General features: G+C 35.4%; 1 protein-coding gene and 2 pseudogenes across 1 annotated transcript; 1 reads left to right on the forward strand and 2 right to left on the reverse strand.

The window, feature by feature from the left end:
* Positions 1 to 2,219: 2,219 nt before the first annotated feature.
* LOC149165246 (putative L-type lectin-domain containing receptor kinase S.5) lies at positions 2,220 to 2,624 on the reverse strand. The gene has a single exon (XM_089429760.1). It carries the CDS (start codon positions 2,622 to 2,624, stop codon positions 2,220 to 2,222), a length of 405 nt encoding a protein of 134 aa, XP_089285886.1.
* Positions 2,625 to 2,950: 326 nt separating this feature from the next.
* Positions 2,951 to 3,385, forward strand: LOC149165247 (putative L-type lectin-domain containing receptor kinase S.7 pseudogene; annotated as a pseudogene).
* A 5,198-nt stretch (positions 3,386 to 8,583) lies between these two features.
* On the reverse strand, positions 8,584 to 10,034 carry LOC149165248 (F-box/kelch-repeat protein At5g15710-like; annotated as a pseudogene).
* Between the last annotated feature and the right edge of the window lie 8,545 nt (positions 10,035 to 18,579).

Here is an 18,579-nt window from a genome sequence, read left to right on the forward strand (position 1 = left end):
GGTTTCAAAATTCTTCTAGATCTATGATTGGTTTCAACAAACTCCCATATCAACACTGTTACTTCTGGTAACAACCCTTTCAGAATCTCTATCATCATAGCCAAGCAAGACACCAAATTGGTGTATGAGACCCCCTTGTTTGTGCGACAAGAGACCCACCTCCATGCAACAATTTGATTATTATGTCCATGAAGGCATACCTACTCTAACCCCTTCTGGTTTTTGAACCTGTGACCTCTTAGGAGGAAACACATGCTCTTAACCATTAGGCCTATTCATGCTCTAAAAAAGTGGATTTGATTAGCTAAAGATAGTAATATAAAAACTCCAATTATAACTCACGATCACAATATATAACACACATGTAACACAGCTGTAAGATTACAAATTATGATAATATGTTTGAGAATACAAACATATTTACCAAACCAAACATTTCTTTTTAGATGTTGATACTTCAGAAAAATTAATTTATAAAAAAATTGGAACCCTCTACAATAAAGACATGCTCTGATCCATTGGATTACTTACAAGAAGATAAATTCCTTTTATTTTAAGACTAGCTGCCAACACAACAAAATCTAAAAAGGACTCCTGTCACACAAAAACCCCCCCTTTCCAACAAAAAACATCCTAATTGAACGAAAAGCGCTTACTTGAAATAATGAAAAAAAAAAGATTTACTATTTGAAGACTATTTACAATCATCACAGCAGAGTCAAAAAGAGTACAACCATCACTTAAAAATCAAATAGAACTGATTTCCTAATATTTTTTAATAATTGAACCAACGCCCATACTTGGAATAACGAATTGAGGTATATATAATAGAGATTTTTGAAGACCGAGAGAGGAAAGTTAAAGATAACTACTGGCATGGCCAAAATATAGACTAATTGTCCTTATGCTTTAAGGCTTCTTAAAAATGTTTAATTTATCTCTTTTCAAACTCTGTAAACAAACACTGTTTTATTCTACATAAAAGAATATGACCTGTGAACACAGTAGAAGAGATGGTGGTGATTTGACTAGGAGTGGAGTCACCAACAGTATCTCACTAAATGAGGTGGGGTGTTTGATCAATCCAGTTGCAGTGACTTTTTTTACTTCTCCCCATTGGCTATGTTTACTTGCAAAATAGCCATGGCAACAAATCTAAGTTTGAAGGGTACCAACTCAGACAAAAGGTGCTTGGATATAGACTTTTCATTGCATTCTGAAAAACATCAATCAAAGGAAAAAAGGATCCTGGAATGGTTGCAGAAGACGACTAAATAATTTTTTAAGCTTTGTGGACAGAAAAAATAAACAGGAATAATGAGAAGATGTGATAAGTTGAGATGGGCACAGCAGAAAGACGAGCGATACCCGCGATTTAATTATGAGCTAACTCTCAAAATCTACTCACTAGTAGTGATTGTTTTAGTTATCAAAGGAAAGTTATGAGCTATCTCTCAAAATCTACACACCAAAGTTATAACTTATTTTGGTTCACTCGTAAAATAAAAAATATTAAGTACTCGAAAGAAAGAGAATAGAAATTAAGAAAAAACATGCTTTAGGACAAATCATTTCCTGACGAATTCTAATTCATACAATCATATCGGCTATATTTTACCACATACAATTAATTATATTAGCTACCTACTACAATATGGCTTGCATAGTTCCTGGCAACTCTTGGTACTGTCTGTATAATATTCCATAGCTACATAAATACTATTCTGTTAAATCCTATGCATACACATATTTAATCTAAAAGTCGGTTACTATAACATATAAATGAAATAAAATTGCAATGTATTATGTAACAAAATATATTTCAGACATTATATTATAACATGGTTTCCAAGACACTGAACTCAAGACAGCCCTACTCTCAATGCATAAATGACCCTTTTGATAATTCAACTGGACTCTGATCTGAACTATAGTCTGACAGCCATGGCCATCTGTAAAGGCATTCTCTGCAGTCTCCGCATACCAACCTGATCCAATATACGCTAGAATCCAAAGGAAGACCCTCCTCGATAGAGAGTCCACGAAAAATGATGAATCAAGGTCTTAATTTTTTTAACATCAGGGCAGCAACAGCTAGGGAGATGAAATGCTACATAAAAATGGGTTTTGAGAGGCTGAGCACATCTGCCACACGTCTACCCTAATAAGCCTTTCAATCTTCTGTATTTTGTGGTGTTTTTCATCGTTACGATCTTTCATTAACTCCTAAAATAAACGAAGCCGCCTCTGCCAAGCTCAGCTTCCGCACTGAAGTTATTAGTGGCCTTCCTCAGGTCTTTGTATCTGAACTCTCGCGGCCGGCCCGGAATGTTCTGTAAGGCGCCCGATATGAGAGCTACTTCCACCCGAGACATACTCTGGCACTTGAGGAGCACTATAATCTCTGTAACCGTCAACAAAGCGATGAACAAGACTGTAAGCCCAATAATTAGTGCCCACCGATTTTGTGACGGTTCAAATTCCCAGATTGTGAAATTCCATGATTTCACATAGTTGAGCTCCGTCTCTTTGCCAGTGGAGGCCTTAAAGCCGAAATAAGCCTCCTCCTCAAGAACGTCGCTGCACAGATCGATGATGGAGGAGATGACCGGCTTCGACGGCATCGGATCAGACTCGTTTGCGACGTGCACATCCAGTTTTTTCCTTTTGCCATCGTACAAAATCCAAGCCCAGATGTCGTATCCGCCCTTCAAATTGACCTTATAAATACTATGGCTATCATGAGTTTTTAATTTTTTTTAAAGAGATTTGCTAGTGTATAAATATAATTTTATGAACATCAGAGCCATCGGGCGGATTCACCCCTGTGGCGATTCTTGCCACCAAGGGTGGTGGAATCGGCCCGATGGCTCTGATGTTCATAAAATTATATTTATACACCAACAAATCTCTTTAAACAAAATTAAAAACTGTGGTGGCTATAAAACACATGGCCAAGGACTCCAAAGGAGGTACAGACGAATTTATATCAGAGATCAGCATTATCAATCTCCTTCGGCACAAAAACTTGGTGCCGCTGCTGGGGTGGTGCCATGAAAAGGGGCGGTTGATGATGGTTTATGAATGCATGCCCAACGGAAGCCTAGAGAAACATATTGGGCGGTTGATGATGGTTTATGAATGCATGCCCAACGGAAGCCTAGAGAAACATATTTTTAATGGTGATGATTCGGTACGATTTCTGGATTGAAAGAAGAGAAGCCGAGAGAAACATATTTTTAATGGTGATGATTCGGTACGATTTCTGGATTGGAAGAAGAGATACAACATTGTCTCGGGCGTCGCCTCGGCTCTTCTGTACCTCCACGAGGAATGTGAGCAGCAGGTGATCCACCGCGACGTGAAAGCTAGCAACATCATATAAATATAAACCTTATAAATGCTATGGCTATCATGAGTTTTTAATTTTGTTTAAAGAGATTTTTTGGTTTAAACAAAATTAAAAACTCATAATATTTTACCGGTTTCTGTGATCTATAATAGTTGAAAGAATAATTTTGGCGTAAATCACATGTAGACAGACATTTGTCGATGTTTCGAACCAACTAGTGTTCATCGTGAGGACAAGTTGAAGAAACAGATACAGCTTAGCATGATAAATAGTCTCAGCAGAGTCTACAATGGCTAAATTGACTAACGGCTAATTTTGACCTTAGGACCTAGTTCTAATTATTATTTATTAATTTAATATTTTTAATATTTTTACCTTAAGACCTAGATCTAATTATTATTTATTAATTTAATATTTTTATTATTATTTATCTTAATATTTATGGAAATAAGTTAAATTAGGTAAAAATACATAAATAAATCAATATTAACGGTTGGTTTAAAAAGAAATTTAATTTTATATATATATATATATATATTAATTAAAGTTATAATATTAGGTTAATAAGATAAAAGTTAGGATTAATAAGTAAAATAATTTCAATGGTTAGTTAAAAAAAATAATAATAATAATAATAATTTATTTATTTATTTATTTAAATTAATTCATAATTATTTTATATATATATATATATTAATTAAAATCATAATATTAGGTTGTTAAGTGACGATTATTTTAATGGTTAGTTTATTTTTAATTATTATTATCTATGGAAATGAGCAACCACACTAGTTGGTCGAAACACGTCGACAAATGGTATTCCATGTGATTTTCACCGAAGAATTTTTCTCTAACTTGATATGGATCACAGAAGCCTGAACTCTATTAGTTAAAAATATATAAAATAATTTTAATGGTTGGTTAAAGAAGTAATTTATTTTTATTTAAATTATTTATTTTATATATATATTTTTCTAATTAAAGTTATAATATTAGGTTATTAAGATCAAAATTAGGATTAATAAAATAATTTTAATGGTTAGATTAAAAAGATAATTTATTTATTTACTTAAATTATTTAATAATTGTTTTATATATATATATATATATTAAAATCATAATAATAGGTTGAGAATTTTCATTTATTAATTTAATAATAATTTATAATGGTTAGTTTAAAAAAATAATTTAATAGTTTATTTATTAATAATCAAATATATATATAATTTATATATATTATAATAAAAATTATAAAGTTAGGATAAAATATTATATAAATAAATAGAATAATTCAAAGGTTAGATTAAAAAAGGTAATTTATTTATTTAATTAAATTATTTATTAAATATTGTTAATGTTGCATATATACATATATATTCTAACTAAAATTATAAAATTAGGATGAAAAAAAAAGGAGGGGGCAGAAAAACCGACTAAGAAGAGAGTGCTGGAATCCAGCGACTACTGATTTTCCAACCATCATCTCTATTGAAATTGCTCGGCTTCTTTTCAATCTCAATAGCTTCCCTCAATTTAAGATGGTGGAACTAAGCAACTTTGGCAACAACCTTGGCCTCCTCAATACACACCTGATGCTTGATCTTTTCCACATGCTCAGCTAATGCTGAAGACTTGGATCTCCCATGTCTTAGGTCGGCCCCATGTTTGCAGATCCTTTGACAGATGGAGCGCCCTGTTTCCCCAATATAGGGGGTCCCACAAGAACAAGGGATCAAGTAGACACCCTTCATGTCTTTAGGGTTAACGAGATCTTTCACCGATCGGAGGGATTTGCGAATGGTGTTGAGGGGCCTAAAGGTTGAGGGAATATCATACATTTTAAGGATCCGAGCAATCTTGTCTGTGGTTCCTTGAACATAGGGAAGATGGACACCTGGACGACGCTCTTTTGGCTCTTTCTTATTTAACCCGTTTTTAGAGGCTTTATGGAAAGCCTTCTGACCCAGGGGTCTACTATATCCATTCTCCACAAAGACATTAAGGAGATGGGATCTCTCCTTATCAAAGCTCTCACAATCAGAGATCCTAAAGGCACGAGTAGTGAGGGTGTTAAGAACACCAAACTTTTAAGTAGGGAAATGATGGGAATTGGCATGAAGATACTGCTCAGTATGCCCTTTCTTTCGGAACACAGAGTGGGAGAGAAAGCCATCTTTATTCCAAGATATAAGAATATCCAGGAAAGGGAGGCAACCATATTATTATTATTAAATATTAAATATTATTAAATATTTACCATATCAAAATCCCCTAAAGAAACTGTTTGTCCAAATCTGACAGGATAGACACACGAGCATTCTTTCTCCTTTTAACCTTGAGCCAAAATCGTTACCGTAAAGTTTTTCTATAATCTCACTAGTAATTTGCGGAAAACTAACTGCAAAAGGTTGAGAGCATTGAACCGGCGAATCTATTACCCATTCCTGAACACATTCTTCACCTAAGTTTATTTTGTCGAAATTATTATTAAATATTATTTTATGTAATATTCTGAGATATAAGAATATCCAAGAAAGGGAGGCAACCATTATTATTATTATTATTAATGCAGTAGTTTAATTTATAGACTAACTCGCTTTTTTTACTATTATTTTTCTCGTTAATTTTAATCAAAATTTGAGTTTAAATTGTTTAATCTGCATAATTCTAGTGCCCCAATAGTTTTTAAGGGTGCTTAATCTATTTATGCATTGAAAAATGTATTTTAAACAACAAAATATCTTAAAATTGTATTGCAAAATTTTAGTGAATTCCAATGAACAAAACTATTTATCTATAAATTGTATCTAGACCTTTATATATCCTTAATATAAATCTAGTCTCTTACAGTGATTGTATCTAGACCTTTATATATCCTTAATATAAATCTATGATGTTTTTTTTCTTCTGAAAAAAAATAAATTAACTACACTTTTTTATTTTATAATATTACACTAAATAAATTATAAAATCCAAATAATAAGCTTAAATTTTGAATCATTCAATTATTTAAAATATGTGTTTTATTCAGTCTGATTTGGAAGTTCTAAAATATAACGTATATGCACATCAAATTAGTACGTAAACCAAAATGAAGAATTCATGCTTAAATTCAGAGATGCATAACATTACAGTCATATAAGAGTTATGAATACGATAAATCATTCGGATGACCATTTCATATAGAATCAATATTATGTTTCTGAAATCTAATTTCATTATTTTTTTTACAATATAACCTTCTTCCATTCCTTCCAGCGCTGCGTATAGAATCAAGTTTAACACCAATCCAATTTCATTGTTTAACACCAACAATGAAAAGGGGTCGGGCTCTGAAAACCCTCAAATTTGACGGTTAGTTCTATTTTGAAATTCTAACCCCAGCCGCAAGCACCAGGGGCAAGGCTAAGCCAAGAATTTGATGTTACACATTTCAGATTTTGCAGCAAACGTAAGTTGTCTTGCCAAAAAAATCTATGAAACAAGCTAACATTAATAATGTAAAAAATTGAATCATATATGTCACTGCATAAGGAGTGACATATGCTTATGCATAATAAAAGTTTTTATGAAACTGAATTAATGTCCGGCAACAAAATTAATTGTTATTTCGATTACTTAGATGTAATTTAGGAACTTTTGAGATTTCTTAAAGCTATTAAGCTTTAAAATTAACAATCAAGGCAATGTCAAATCTCTTAAAAGTTCTAATGAAACTGAAATAATGTCCGTCAACAAAATTAATTGTTAATTTGATTACTTAGATATAATTTAGGAACTTCTGAGATTTCTTAAGCTATTAAGATTTAAAATTAACAATCAAAGCAATGTCACATCTCTCACACATAACTCTTAGTGTTTTAGCTGGTGTCGTGGTGATAAATATACCCTAAATATATGGGAAGTGGTATTTTTATGATGTATAAGTAATTTGTTTATTTTTATTTTTCTAAGAATGTTAAATTAGCAATTTCACCAGATGTTGTATAGGGAAAAGTAGCAATAAATTGTTACTCTTCCATGATAATAGTGAAAGTGTTACCAGATGTTGCCAAAGGGTGTAAGTAGAATTTTGGGTCTTACTTAAAGAGGGGGTCTCAAAAATTGCATTATTGACATGACAAGAGTATCCATAGTATGAGAGTCTCTCTTTTTGGTTATTTAGTGTAGTTGCCAAAAAATGCACTATAGAGATAGCAAAGATCTCTATCCTTGGCAATTATTGACCAGAAGACCCTCATTTGGTCTTTCAGTTAAACATGCATATGTATTTGTATTGGTAAGACTTGTGTTTGAGGTATTTTCCTACTTGAATGATTGGAATTTATCCACACCCTATTTGAATATGCCAACTTTATTTGGGATTCAAGATTTCTTGCAATTGATATAGCTCTCTTGGTTCTCATTCAAATCTATTGACATTTTTCCCCCAATTCAAACTCAAACATTTGTATCATTTTGTTTTTTATCACTATATGGATAGGAATGTTCATTTCCATATTGGGTGTAACTATCTCTTGATTGATTGGCATTTATAATGAAATTCATAAAAAGGTACAACAATTACTATATATAGTAAGTGATTTTCACTTTCCAAAATATCAAACATCTCAGACTACTCTATAATCTCTATAATAATGAGCATAATATTTATGCAATACATTTATAAAATTATGATTACAATTAATGGAATATTCTTGCAATAAATTTATAGAATTATGATTACACTTTTATAACCATTAAAATCCAAAACAACATTCATTTTACACCATAAAAGGCCATTTTCAAATATTAAGAGGTAATCTATGTTGGAAAGCTTATAAAATCTCTCAAATTGGCATAATGTAAGTGTTTTCTCTTTATCTTCTAGTTTTAATGGCATTTTGTTTACTAATTAATTGGGAGTTGTCTTTAAAGAGACTTTTTTGAAGCTTTTCTCGTGTGTTTTTCCAGTCAAAATCTGGTAGCAATTTATTGAAATCGCAAGTTTGATAGCTAATTTCTGCACAAGGGTGCTGAATCCAAATATGCAGTGAAAAAACCATTTTAAATAATACAAATCAAGATTTAACCTCAATTTTTTCCACCGGACCCCGTCACGGAAATCTCCAAAAATTTACACTAAAAACAACTCCTTAAATCAACCATTCATTCATATTATTTTTTATGAAACTTTTTTGTTAGATTAAAAAAACATAATATTCCATAAATAAGAAGAGACCACTAAGCTAATCATTAACTTAGTGGCATTATGCTTATCCAGCACGGCCATAATTTAAATAACCAGAATGAAATAAAAACCCTTATACGAGATGCCAACTCAGAGGCCAAGCACCGTAATACAGTACGATACTCCATTAAACTCATACAAAATCACTGATAGACAAGTTCTATGTTAAAGTAGCACAAAACCATTATAAAGGGCCAGGCTAGGCCTCACGCGACCTGCATATCGGGCCTAGGTTTAAAGGTCATAACACGAGGGTACCCATACCGTTTATCTATAGTTGTGGGCGTTGGAAGCCAACTCCAGGTCTCCTCGCTTAAACAGTAAACGGCTATATCCATACATCTGCCAGAGGTGAAGCACATGCAATCCCCCACACCTACGCACTCAAACGAATCGAAATATGAATTCCTCTGAAAAACTTGGCACAACGATGAAGGCATCCTGGCAATCTCCTTCCAAGAGGACCACGACTTTGAGTCGCTGTCAAACTCCCACAAAATGAGATCAATGATCTTCCTAACAGTGTACAGAGAGGACCCCCTCTTTTGGCCTCTACCACCGGCAAGTAGAATCCGCGACCCGCCGGTGAGCAGCTTAGTCCACATGGTGTTGCCATTACCTAACTCTGGCAACGGTGTGAAAATGGAAGTACCTTTTCCAATGCTGAAACCCAAAACGCCCATACCGCCCACGCGATGGAGGGTTGTGTAGTAGAAAAAACCATTGGAGAAAACAATTCCCCGTGATAGTCCGAACTCGTCCAAATTTTCCGGCAAGTGTCCGGCGATTACCCAGGACTTCTGAAACGAGTCATAGATTTCCACTATGTGGACATTACTCTGGCGGGACAACCCCACAACCACAACTTTGTAGGTTTCTTGATTGTCCACATTCCAGGCCACAATGCCTTTGATCATAAGGATCTTTATTGATGACACCGGCGGAAGTTTCAAGAATTTTCCAGTGAGAGGATTGCAGACAGCATATTTTCCGTCAGGAATATCCAGTAAGAACAGGCCTTGGGCCGATCCGGAGAAATAAGCTCCACACTTGGCCTTTTTGTCTCCCTGTGAAAGGAAGGAGAGGGAGATGCAGGTGTTCCATGTCCGTGTGAAGAAGTAATATGCAGAAGATTTGGGAATTGAGTGTGCACAGAAACAACCATGGCTCTTTATTTGGAGGCACTTGACCCCATCTAGTGGTTATGAATTTAGTAGATAAGAACAGGGTGTTCCACTCCTTACAAATGCTACGAGATCTACATAGGCAATCAACTGGGAGCACCACCCATATCTGTTCCCCGATATCCTCTGGCAAATCATACCACCCTCCCCAAGCCGAGCACCCTTCCACAGCTGCCATCTTCACAACGCCTAAACATTGCCCACAGGAAGCTCCTCTTTCCCTAACATTCGTTGAAGGGAAGCTGCACGATCACATGAGGCGTAAGGTGCAGGATCACATCGTGCATCGATGGTATCATGTATTCTGGAACGATAGCGACTCTAAAACGATATACATGTATTTATTTGTCTAATGTTACATCTTAAAAATAAAAAATAAAAATATTACTGCTTTTCAAAAGACATCAGAGTCGAATCTCCGTAAATATTAAGATAACCTTAAAAAAATAGTTGACGTTGACATGTGACAATGACATTTCTGTCAGTTACCGATCTCTATACATTAAAAATTGGATATGGTGGAAATTTCATAAAAAGGAATTTATATTGTTGTTTAATTTTTCAAGAAATAAATTTTATGGAAATTAAAATTTTGTATCCAATTTTTTTGGTCTTACTATTTAATCTTATTATTTTAAAGTATATGTGTTATTGTTGAAAAAAATTGGTCTTATTATTTTGAAGTATATGCATTATTGTTGAAATAAAGTAATAAAGGAAATTTTAATTAACTATTAAGATTAAAGTTTAACTTGATCTTTTTATTTGTAAAGACCACAAAATTTATATATATATATATATATATATATTATTAAATTTTATTTATTCATTTAATTAATTTATTTTCATTTTTTTTTAATTAAGAAAACAAAAATTTTAGAAACCTATTTCATATAAACATGTTTATTTGCATAATTAAATACTTTCTAAAATCTATAAAAAAAAAGTTAAATAAATATTACATGTAAATGAGGATTTAGAGGTTTTAGGAAATCCATGAAAAAGAGTAAAAAGGTTATTTCATCTATAAGTTAGGGGATGAGGGAAGATTTAGGTAAGGAAGGCATTTATGAGACACCTTGTAATATTTGGGAAAAAGTGTAAAAATGTTATTTCATTTGTATTTTATGAAAGAGGGAAGATTTTGTGTTGATATATGTAGATTGAAAAAAAAAATAGAAATATTGATATAAGTTGTTTAAAAGAATAGGATTTATTAAAAAAGAGATAAAAGTTATTAGGGAAGATGTTATAATGACGTGAGTTTTTTAAAGTCAATCTTAATCTATTAATTTTTTTTTGAGGTTTTGCATCTCAAGAGATTTGATCTATTTCTAAATTTGATAAATATGAGGTCAGTAAATCTAGACTAATCTTAAAATAGACCAAAAAAAACTAAGTGCATAGAGGTGCTCTACAATCCAATATGGAGATGTTGTCCAGTAACCATACATTTAAAAATATTAAAATAATAATTACACTAACAAAGTTATAAATAGTAGTAACAAAAAAATCTATAAAGAGATATGTAATTCATGATTCTTTCTACTTCTCAACAAAGAAGTGTATTTAAAAATATATTAATAATTCAAAATAATAATATGGACACTGTTGATCATAAATAAAATATTTTAGTAAACATGTTGAGTAAAATATTTCAATGTCAGATATATGAGAATTCCTTCCATGCTTAGAGAGAGATGATTCAAATATTTTTATTAATGCATTTCTTAAAATAAAAGAGATGTGTAAGAATAGAGGATCTCTCTAAACATTTATATTTGTACATTTATCTTATAAGTATTTAAATTAACCGTTTATTCTTTTTCTACCATATATCTATACTTTCTATATATTTAAATAATTACTTAAAAATAAAAATTTAAAAAAAAAAATTATGTTTTTAATATATGTTGGACACCTAATCCTAAGTGGGTTAGTGTGGAAGTCGAATGGACAAAAGGAGTCCAAGAGACCTTGGGATCTGAAACCCAAGAGTCACAACATTGTATTATAAATGTACATCTCCTGTTAATAAAAAAAAGTACTGAATGATTTATCTTTCCTATTCTTTGTTGTCCATGTGTGTTTAACATGGTATCAGAGCCATGATGTGTGGCCTGTGTAGTTTTGTGCAACTGGTCTGAGCACTGGCCTTTGTCATTCTGACTTGAGCACTGTCCTCAATGCCTCTGTCCTCTGAAGGATTAATTTGGTGAATGATTAATTGGTCCAGAGCGGAAGGCAGAAGAATGCCTCTGTTGAATCGACATACCACCGGTAACATAAATGTTTTTGATGCTCCCTGAAATACGTTTGCTGCTTTGAGTATTTGTACAAATGAATGCAGTTTTTCAAATGTAATGGTATTGAATGCTGTCATTTTTCAAATAAATGTTGCTCCCTCTGCCATATTCTGTCATTATTCTTTGTAATGAAAAAATAAATTTCTCATCGATTCTCGAAGCATCGAATCTGTGTGTGCAAACTATTTTCTTGTTGCGTTAAAAGGGGCATGACTATTACTTTCAATGGTATGTACACCCTGCTCTGCGAAATTTAAGCAATTAAATGGGTCGATTCAGCGATTGAAATTGTTGTTGATTTGAGTTTTGAACGCTGGTGGAAACAAATCACGGCTATTGTTGAATGGTGGTGGAAATAAATTGTTGGTGCATTGAGTTCTAAACACACTGAAAGTATTAAGAGGTTGTTGCGGAACTGGTTGAGAGTGGGATATGAACCCATGGCCCTATTGGACCGGAGTCAAGCTGCCCAATAGTGGAAGTCGCCCGACGTTGAATGGTGCTTTCAATATGCGCTGAGCAAGCTTTCTTACGGTGGCTGGTCATTCCTAACTCCTATTCAAGGGGTTTATGTTGAAAACGTTGTGGCAGCAAATAAAAATCAGAGCACGGAGCGTGGCAGCAAACAAATTATCCTTCTGACTCTTACGTTTCTCTCCTGACAGGACAGTCTCATTGATTCTGCTACGCATCATTTCCAAACGCATCTGCTACGTTGAATAACGCATCATTTCCAAATGCATCTGCTACACATCATTTCCAAACGCATCTGCTACGTTGAATAACGCATCATTTCCAAATGCATCTGCTACGTTGAATAACGCATCATTTCCAAACGCATATACGCATCATTTCCAAACGCATCTGCTACGTTGAATAACGCATCATTTCCAAATGCATCTGCTACACATCATTTCCAAACGCATCTGCTACGTTGAATAACGCATCATTTCCAAATGCATCTGCTACGTTGAATAACGCATCATTTCCAAACGCATATACGCATCATTTCCAAACGCATCTGCTACGTTGAATAACGCATCATTTCCAAACGCATCTGCATAACGCTCTCGCTCCATTTAATTTGTTCCGGGATTTCCTCAGCTGGTCTTTCTGCAACTGCTTCAGGATGTAAACGCATTGTTGAGTTAGATATCAAAAGGTGCTACGGTGCAGATGATAAAACCTCTTTTAAGTCTTTTGTGACTCTCGTTCATGTTCCAATCTTTGCTCAGTCGATTCCCGATGCAGAGAAGAATGGAGGAGTTAACATTGAAGAGGCAACCAGTTGCAGCAGAACTCCGGTACCCCCGCTCCTCTAGATGAATTTCTTGGCCTATTTTATGACCTGGTCTGTCGTGGATGCGTTCAACTTCTGCAATCTATGTTTTCTCCATCGTATAATTCGAAGTGTTGTAGAGTCGTATAATTAGTAGTCTCTGCCAATTTCATACGACCCATTTTGCTTAAAAAATAAAAAATAAAAAAAAATAAAACCACTGTGGTCTTCTTCAGTCCAAAGCACAATCCATCCGAACTTGCTATTCCTCTTACAAATTAGCTGGTCTCTGTCTTTGCAATTCCACCTGTGTCAGCAACTCCCAAAATATTTGGCAGGCACCTTCAACAACCATCTTCACCAGATCTCTCGTCCGATTCTGAATCTCAAAGCAGCCTTTGCTTCCAAACAGCTTATTGAAATCAGGCCTCATCTTATTCAAACCGTCGAAGATATCCAACAGCTTCAATAGCTTGATCGGATCCTGCTTACTGTTCGCTACAATTTCCCCTACTTTAATGCTTTTCGGAGGTGGGGGCAGCCAATCTTCTTCTTCGACTTCTTTGGGATCTGCAACAGCCATGATGTCTTTATTGGTTCTTTCCTTGCCATAGGAACTAGCACGTTTCTTCCCAGTGGCTCCGAAAAAAAGGGTCTGGCTCAATGATCTAGAGATCTTCACCGTCACTGTCATCATCCTGTACAACTATGGTGGGCTGAATGTGACTGTAATCAAAAAGGGGTTCATAGCCATCGTCCTCGTCCTCATTTTGTGATGGAGAACCTGATGAGGGACTCCCCATTTAGTCGGAATTCGCGGAATTATGTTAAAGAAGCCCGATATGTGTAAAATAAGATACTTGGTGATTCGTTTCTAGTTTGGGTTTCCTCAGGGATGTTCGTTTTAAAGAGGCTGTGTAGCACGTGGATCTTCTGGGAGCCAGAGGGCAGAGATTAGAGTTGTTAATAGAGTTCTCTGCTTCCCCGGTTCATTGTTGAATGTTGTGGTGATTTATGTGTTGTGTTTCAGTGGCAGAGCGCATCGAAAGAACCCAGAACCTGTTGTGTGATGCGCAGAAATACCCGGTGAAATCTGAGAAGCCAGATCTAGATCTAGGTTAAAAAGTGTGGGTGAATTCATTGTGTGGTTGGTTCAATTGGAAGAAGCCCGCTGCATCCATTACAACCACGTGAATAGTTCTCTGCTTCAGATTGTACTGGCGCTGACATCTGAAATAATTCAGTCATATTCTTCCTTCTAATTCTGTCTTCGAAATTCTTATCAATCTTGTTCTCAAATGATTTGAAGAAATTTGTTTACAATAGTACAATGATTGTGAGCCTTATATCATGTACAAACCCGAGTCATGTATTAGGTGCTGAGTGGGAATAATATATGATGCTTGTGTTGTCAACAAGAATATAGTAGAGTTGGAATTTTGTATGTGGTCAAAGAGTTAAGTCTTATTCATATGTACGTTGGTAAGGTACCTTGCTGGAGAGTATTCTTGTACACAGTATTGCAAGCTGATTGATTTGAGTATTCTGCCATATTTCTGTAGCAGACTACCTATACAGAAGATTGAGTTTATTTCAGTGGCGTATGCAATCAACTTGTTCAATTTCTTAATAGAAGGAGCCTATACCAGGTGTACTCCTCCAATAGCCTTGTAACTTCCAGGCCTAAAGCAATCTTTCTAAAGTTGGTTCGTGACCTGCATAGGCCAACTTTGTATTTTCTACAGCGACTTCCATAAAGAATGATCTAGCCCCAAGGCTACAAACTTGTATTTTCTGTGGTTACACTTATCTACAGCCACTGTTCTTCCTAACATTTGCTGAATTTAAAGAACAGAATCTCTGAAAGTCTGGTGATATTTGTATAATTTTGACAGTTTCAAGATATCTCTGGTTGATTTTTCCCTTTAAGCTATAGGGCTCTCTTGTGCAACTTGAAGATATTTAGCAGCTTACATTTTTCTGTGGGATTTGGAGATTTTTAAGGTGTAGAAAAATGGCTAAGCTTGAAAGAATATTAGAATTATTGAGAACTCTAATCATGTCCACTGCTAACAACACAGTCAAAATTAACAAAGCCTCTCTTTCAGACATTCAAACATGTCTGCAATATGCACAAGAAAAGATAGAGTTTTTGCAGCTTGAATCACAACTGCAGCAGGAAGAATTACAGCAGTGGAGTCATCATTCTGAACCTGTTTCTGTTCAGAGGATTGAAACAGACTCCCATAAACAGCAAGTCAATAATGTTACCATTCATTCAAATAAAGCAGCAGTTGTACATGCAGATGCAGAAACTCAGTCTGCACTTCCCAAGCCCATCATCAGACCTTGGGAACAGCTTGTCCACAACAAGCACAGAACTGGTCTTGGATATGACAAGGACTTGTCCTTTCATATTCCAGACTATGCCAAGCCCATTCAGTTTCAGAGTGCTAGATTCATTTATGACAGTTCAACTGCTCCTTATGACAGTTCAGTTTCAGCTGTTCCAGATTCTACTCCTCTTCCACCGCAGCAACAACAACAGATTGTGAAATGCCAACACTGTGACCAAGTTGGCCATCTGAAAGATCACTCTTTTGATCTTCATCCATGTAAGCACTGTCATAAAACCAGCCATTCTTCACACAGATGCTTCAAAAACAAACGTCCTGCAAGAACAAAGATTCATCTTAGATGGATCGCTTCTTGGCAATGGGCATCAACAGCCAAGAAGATATTCCAAACACATGTCAGAACTTGTTCCAGAGTATTGAACAGTCTTGCAGTTGAGTTTTCTCCATCTTCTCACCTTGTACCTGACAGGGGGGAAAATGATGGTCATCTACAAGCTTCAAAGTCACATCAAGCGAGCCTGAGCCACAACCTGCCACACCAGTTTCAGAGTTGCAGCCAGAGACAAAGATGCCCGTGAACACAGATTGAGAACACTTCCTCTAGCAGAAGACTCCAGCTTCTTGCCAATTTTGGAAGAGTTCCAGAGTTGTTGGTCATCCTTAAACCATCACAGATTGAGAACACTTCCTCTAGCAGAAGACTCCATCTTCTTGCCAGTTTTGGAAGAGTTCCGAGTTGTTGGTCATCCTTAAACCATCACAGATGGAGAACACTTCCTCTAGCAGAAGACTCCAGCTTCTTGCCAGTTTTGGAAGAGTTCCAGGAATTGCATTAAGCATTCCAGAGTTGTTGGTTATCCTTAAACCATCACAGGTTGAGACTTCCCTTTTCAGGTTGAAGTTTTACCTTTTATGCGGGGTGAGACCTCCCTTTTATGGTTGAAGGTTTCCCTCTTTAAAACAATAGGATCACTTCCTCTAGCAGAAAACTTCAGTTTCTTGCCAGTTTTGGAAGAGTTCCAGGAACTGCACTAAGCGTTCCAGTGTTGGTGGTCATCCTTAAACCACCGCCCTTTATACCAACATTTCAGAGAGCACATTCAGCCTAGTGCTGCCATGCATTTTTTGCACATTTTGTATTACAACTCTTTTCTTGGACTCATACATAATCCTTCGGATTAAGGGGGGGAATGTTGGACACCTAATCCTAAGTGGGTTAGTGTGGAAGTCGAATGGACAAAAGGAGTCCAAGAGACCTTGGGATCTGAAACCCAAGAGTCACAACATTGTATTATAAATGTACATCTCCTGTTAATAAAAAAAAGTACTGAATGATTTATCTTTCCTATTCTTTGTTGTCCATGTGTGTTTAACAATATATATATTTTAATTAATTAAAAAAACTAAACTAATTAACATAAACAAAATAATGTCCACATGGGGTAGCTCAAGCGGCAAGGGCCGTGGAAATGAAGTCTCACCGAACCGGAAGTCTTGGGTTCAAATCTTGGGCTACCCTTCCCCCGTAGAGGGGTACATAATGGACATGTAAATCGGAGAGTCCCACCCCAGCTTACAAAAAAATATATATATATAAACAAAATAATAAAATAAAATATTATTTATTAAATAATAAAGTAAAAATTATATCCTCAATGGTGTGAGAATGAACTTCAAGATGGGATATTCAGGGACAAACCCACCACTCTTCCCACCGAAAGTGCATTAAATAGCAAGGGGCACACCCATCCTCGGCATGCATCAACATGCAACCACATAGATGACAATAAATATAAGCTAGTGGTTGATGGAATTGGCATTAGTTTTGGTGGTAAGAGCTCAAGGTTGGGGTAGGCGAGAGGTCAAGGAGTAGACCTTCTTGTGGCTAGACCCTTCATTAGGTTCTTGTGTTGAGATATCTTGGTTTGTCTACGAGCATGGCATTACTATTGAGGGGTGTGATTTTTGCTTGGAGCTCGAGAAGTGGAGGTGGCCAGGGAATTTATTCTACTAGCAAGAGGAGAATTTGTTATTGGAATGGGGGTCTAGCTCGACAGATGATATCCATCATTAACACAGGCTTAGTTGCACAAGTTTCATTCCTCACAACTTTTCTTGATCTGCTTGTTATTTTTCTTGGCCTTTTAACTCTGTCTCTTGCAATTCATTTCTTGAGTTTAATGTGTTGGGGATAGGGTATGAATTAAGGAAAATTGGGCTTTGGTTTAGTCTATTTAAGCTTGTGAAGGTTATGTGCATTTCTGATCTAACTCAGGGGCTTTACAAGTTTGGTTTGTCTAAACTCTCTCATATAGTATTGTCTTCTTGGTTTATTTTAACAAGGAAGGGGTGTGGTATGTCTTGGTGTTGGATTTTTTTGTGGCTCTGTATCTTTCTAAACGCCTAGGTCGTTATAGCTTTCAAGGGGGAGGACTTGTGTTCTTCGGGGAGTTGGATATTAGTGGATTTTCTCTAGGTGCATTTCAATGTCATTTATGTGGTGAAGGTTGTTGTTTCAAGGCCTACCTATGTATTACAAGTGTTGTTACTCTAGTCTCTTTACAGGTTCTGGTTATTCATTGATTTCTCAAATTTATGATCCCTGCTTGCTTGCCATGCCTCCGAGATAATGCGTGTGACGTGTTGTCTCTCCCAGAGACAGCCTCAGATTGCTTACAAAACCAGTGCCTGGGCACATCTAAATCAAGAGTGTCTCAAATGATTCTCAGTAAAAGGAGACTGCACTTATATTCTATATGTATATATAATGGGTTGATTCATTCCTCTAAAAGAGTAAGACATGAATTTCTTGTTACTTCTTCCCATGTACAAATCTAAAAAATATGCATAAACAGTGGAGGCCGAGTAGTC

This window comes from Pinus tabuliformis, chromosome 5_1 (assembly GCF_031772625.1).
Source record: "Pinus tabuliformis cultivar Carrire ecotype Pingquan chromosome 5_1, CPIR1, whole genome shotgun sequence".
In the NCBI taxonomy this organism is placed as follows: Eukaryota; Viridiplantae; Streptophyta; class Pinopsida; order Pinales; family Pinaceae; genus Pinus; species Pinus tabuliformis.

Bases quoted from the DNA above. Each gene is read 5' to 3' on its own strand.
- LOC149165246 (XM_089429760.1), bottom strand. From the start codon at position 2,624: ATGCCGTCGAAGCCGGTCATCTCCTCCATCATCGATCTGTGCAGCGAC.